Here is a 3715-nt window from a genome sequence, read left to right as displayed (position 1 = left end):
TCTCTCTCTCTCTCTCTCTCTCTCTCTCTCTCTCTCTCTCTCTCTCTCTCTCTCTTCACCCTCTTTCTCTCTTCTTCTGGTTGCCTCTCTTCATCTAAACCGCTTTCATTCCCCCACCCCCTCTCTCATACTTACTCTTTCTCTCTCTTACCCGATCTCTCATTTTTTTCTCCCTCTCTCCCCATCCCCATCCCCCCCCCACCCCTCCCCACCAGCCCTGCTCACATACATAATTATGATATCCTTTTGTTACACTTCGTGAAGTTTCATGTTTGGTTGTATTTCTTTTTAACATAGTTTTGTTTCTTTTTTTAATATTGTTAGGTTTCTTTTTAACATTCGTTTATTTCTTTTTGATAGACCTATAGTGTTGCTAAGGGTTGAACGTTATTGTTGTTATTGTTGTTGTTGTTTTTGCTGTTGTTGTGGGGTTTTTTTTGCTGTTGTTTTGGTTTTTGGTCTTTTTGTTGTTGTTGTTGTTGTTGTTGTTGTTGTTGTTGTTGTTGTTGTTGTTGTGGGTTTTTGCCGTTGTTGTTGTTGTAGGTACACTGCTTTATTTATTGTTCGGAAGCATTTTGGCTTTAACGTCTCTGTCTCACATTGTATATTATAATCACGGTATAATCCCAAAGTTTTAATAACCAAACCATTCATACAGGGGTTCTGTTCTCATTTTTACCCACCCCCCCCCCCCCCCCAAAAAGAAAGAAATTAAAATAAAATAAAAACAAACAAAAACAAACAAACAAAAATAACAACAACAAACAAACCAACAAACAAACAAAAAACAACTACAACAAGTTATTTTTTTTTTATAGTAGAGGATTTTACGGCGCTCGCAACTGCATAAGGTCATATAAGCGCAAAGGGGTGGGGGTCAAGAGAGAAGTCTTTACAGGGAATCAGACTTAGACTACTCACCTCTCAAGCTTCAACAGCACAAGGTCTACTTTGACTATCAAGGCACCCCAAAATAGCAGGTCATAAGAGAGTGACAAACATGCAAAAGAAGTAGAGGAAAATGAGAATAGTAAGGATCATGAAAGAAAAAGCAGCAGTTCCCTGTTGTAGATCAGGCACAGTTATGAGCGTGACATGAGTCAGCCCATTTACAATTCTACTATGCTTGAACGAGAAATGTCCCCCTTTTGGAATGGCCTAAAGACACTGCAGTCAGTGGCACTGCCCCGGGGGTAACAACAAGTTAAAATAAAATCCAATAAATAAATTTTAAGATATAGAAAAGAAAAAAAATAAAGCACAAAATCTCCCTTGAACCATTAATATATCTATTAATTTTTGCAATCTGACAGGAACTGACCAGTCAAGTAGGTGTTGTGTGAGGAATTGATGAAGTAGTGAGCCAGAGGCTGGTCCATGTCTTCACTGAGATCCAACTTGTCCGGTGGAACCACATTGTTGTCTTCACTCATGAGGAACTTTAAGAAACCTTCCTGTGACAAGTGACCTGTAAATGTGAACCACACAACTTGTCATAATATAATATGGCCAACTGACAAATAAAGACAATACATCATCAAGTTTAAGCTTTAGAATAAAGCAAAAAGAGGAGAGGAAAAACTACCATAAAACAAAATTATTCACTCGTCAGTAAGGCAAGAAGAACTTCCAGACACAAGTGATCTGTGAGCAACTTGAGTTGGAGCAGAAACAGCTAATTGGCAAAGTGAACCTCATGCTTTCTTTTGCTTGTTTTGTTTTGGGGGTTTTTTTCAGTACAGCATTAAAAGTTGTCAAAATGAAAGACAAAGCCAAAAAACTAGACCGATGCGTAATATTTGGTGATAACATGTTTTAAAAATTAGAAAGAAAAAAAAACCTGATCAGATTTAAAAGTGCAGAGAAAGAAAAAAGAAAAATAATCCTTTCTGTGCAACTTGCTTACCACAGATACAACAAGCAATAATAAAATAAATGCAAAGCTAAAACATTTAGATCAATAACAGGGGAGTATATTTTGCTATACGCTTCAAACACATAAAATCTGGCAACAATTCACCATATTCATGACTACACTAAATTCCTTTTGTTTTAGAAAAAAACAATCCTTTTTTGGAGGGAGTAACGAGAAGCACATTGAAACAATAACAGCCATTTAGACAGACAGAAACTACATAGGGATAGCAAAGAAATAGGACCTATCAGTGGCGCCCTCAATCATCTATACGCCTCATTATTTTTTTATGTAGATGTTTTTACACCCTCCTTGACAAAATTTAGATATTTAGAAGGCAGGCTTCTGACCCTGACTGTAAGGACCAACTCCGGCTGATAGGAAGAAAAACATCCCAAGCAGAAGTACCAAAATATTCAATAAAAATTAAGCTCACTCGAGAATCGAACTCAGGTCTTCTGCATGCTGCGGCAAGGCATCGTATCACTACACCACAAACACTAATGCACTTTACTAAGGCAATGGTCCCAAAACAAATATAGTAAGGAGAAGTTGCAATTCTCATCCCAACAAGACAACAACAGTGAGATGAGAACTCTCAGACTTCCATCTTGTATGTATATCTAAAGTCTTTTTTTTTTTTTTTTTTATAGTAGAGGGTTTTACAGCGTTCGCAACTGCATAAGGTCATATGATCGCCAAGGGATGGGTGTCAACAGAGGTGTCTTTACAGGGAATCAGATTTAGACTGCTCACCTCTCTAGCTTCAACAACACAAGGTCTACTTCGACTATCAAGGCATCCCAAAATAGCAGGTCACAAGGGAGTGACAAACATACAAAAGAAGAAGAGGAAGTAGATCAGGCACAGTTATGAGCGTGAAATGAATCAGCCCATTTACAATTCTACTGTGCTTGAACGAGATATGTCCCCCCTTTGGGAATGGCCTAAAGACATTTCAGTCAGTGGCACTGCCCCGGGGGTATATCGAAAGTCAGGAGTCACAAGTTCTCAGCAGCCGGAGAGACAGACCAACAACTTTGTCATTTGTGCTTCATCATGGATCATGGTGAAATCAGGCATTCGTCAAAATAATGGAATCATCTTAACATTCCCATGATCCCCGAAATCTGACAAGAAGCTATTGCACCAAGCCAAAGTTTACACTTCATGTATTAATGTAATAAATTAATTCCTTTTCTTCTTTTAACAACACATTCTGTGATGAGGTGCACTCCCACAACCAAGAAAAATTGTAAGATAAACAGAGCTATTTATCAACATGACCGAAAGAAGGTTTTAATATATGTGAATGCTCGAAGGAACACAATTCTTAGAAAATACTTAATACACTAACTCCTATACAAAAAAACTGAAATTACTATATGAATATCCTTATGCAGAACAATGTAATGTAAAGACATCTGGGTTGTGAGTATGGGACTAAAAGGGGATGTATCAAAATAAAAATTTTACAACCCATTCTGAAGAACCCTGAAAAAATACGCCATCTACAGATTTAAAAGGGGGAAAATGTAGTTCTTAAAAATAAAACCAAGAACAACCGGAGCTCTGATAATTTTTTAAAACAATGAACAAAAACAAATAGAATAACAGAACTGAGCTTCGGTTTAGTGAGAAAATTGTTCTAGTTGAAAGTAAACTCTCTGGTTTCAACAAAACATTCCGACTTCATTTTAATATGCTCTAATAAAAATCTATCCGCTCATCAAACTTTTCCCTTGGACAAATCCAGTGTAACATCGTGACAACCCAGTTAGTATTTGCATTAACACCCCA

The 3715-nt window shown here is 37.3% G+C and overlaps 1 protein-coding gene across 1 annotated transcript in view; it reads right to left on the bottom strand.

Annotated features, from left to right (window-relative positions):
• Positions 1-3715, bottom strand: part of LOC101858947 (1-phosphatidylinositol 4,5-bisphosphate phosphodiesterase classes I and II) — a gene marked incomplete at its 5' end in the record, with an annotated part of 72027 nt that overhangs the window by 60068 nt on the left and 8244 nt on the right. Inside the window, 1 exon segment of the mRNA XM_013083898.2 lies at positions 1322-1468. Within this exon segment, the coding sequence (XP_012939352.1) occupies positions 1322-1468 (147 nt within the window).

Source organism: Aplysia californica, unplaced genomic scaffold, assembly GCF_000002075.1.
Source record: "Aplysia californica isolate F4 #8 unplaced genomic scaffold, AplCal3.0 scaffold00261, whole genome shotgun sequence".
Lineage (NCBI taxonomy): Eukaryota > Metazoa > Mollusca > Gastropoda > Aplysiida > Aplysiidae > Aplysia > Aplysia californica.
This window is presented reverse-complemented; position numbering and strand designations above follow the sequence as displayed.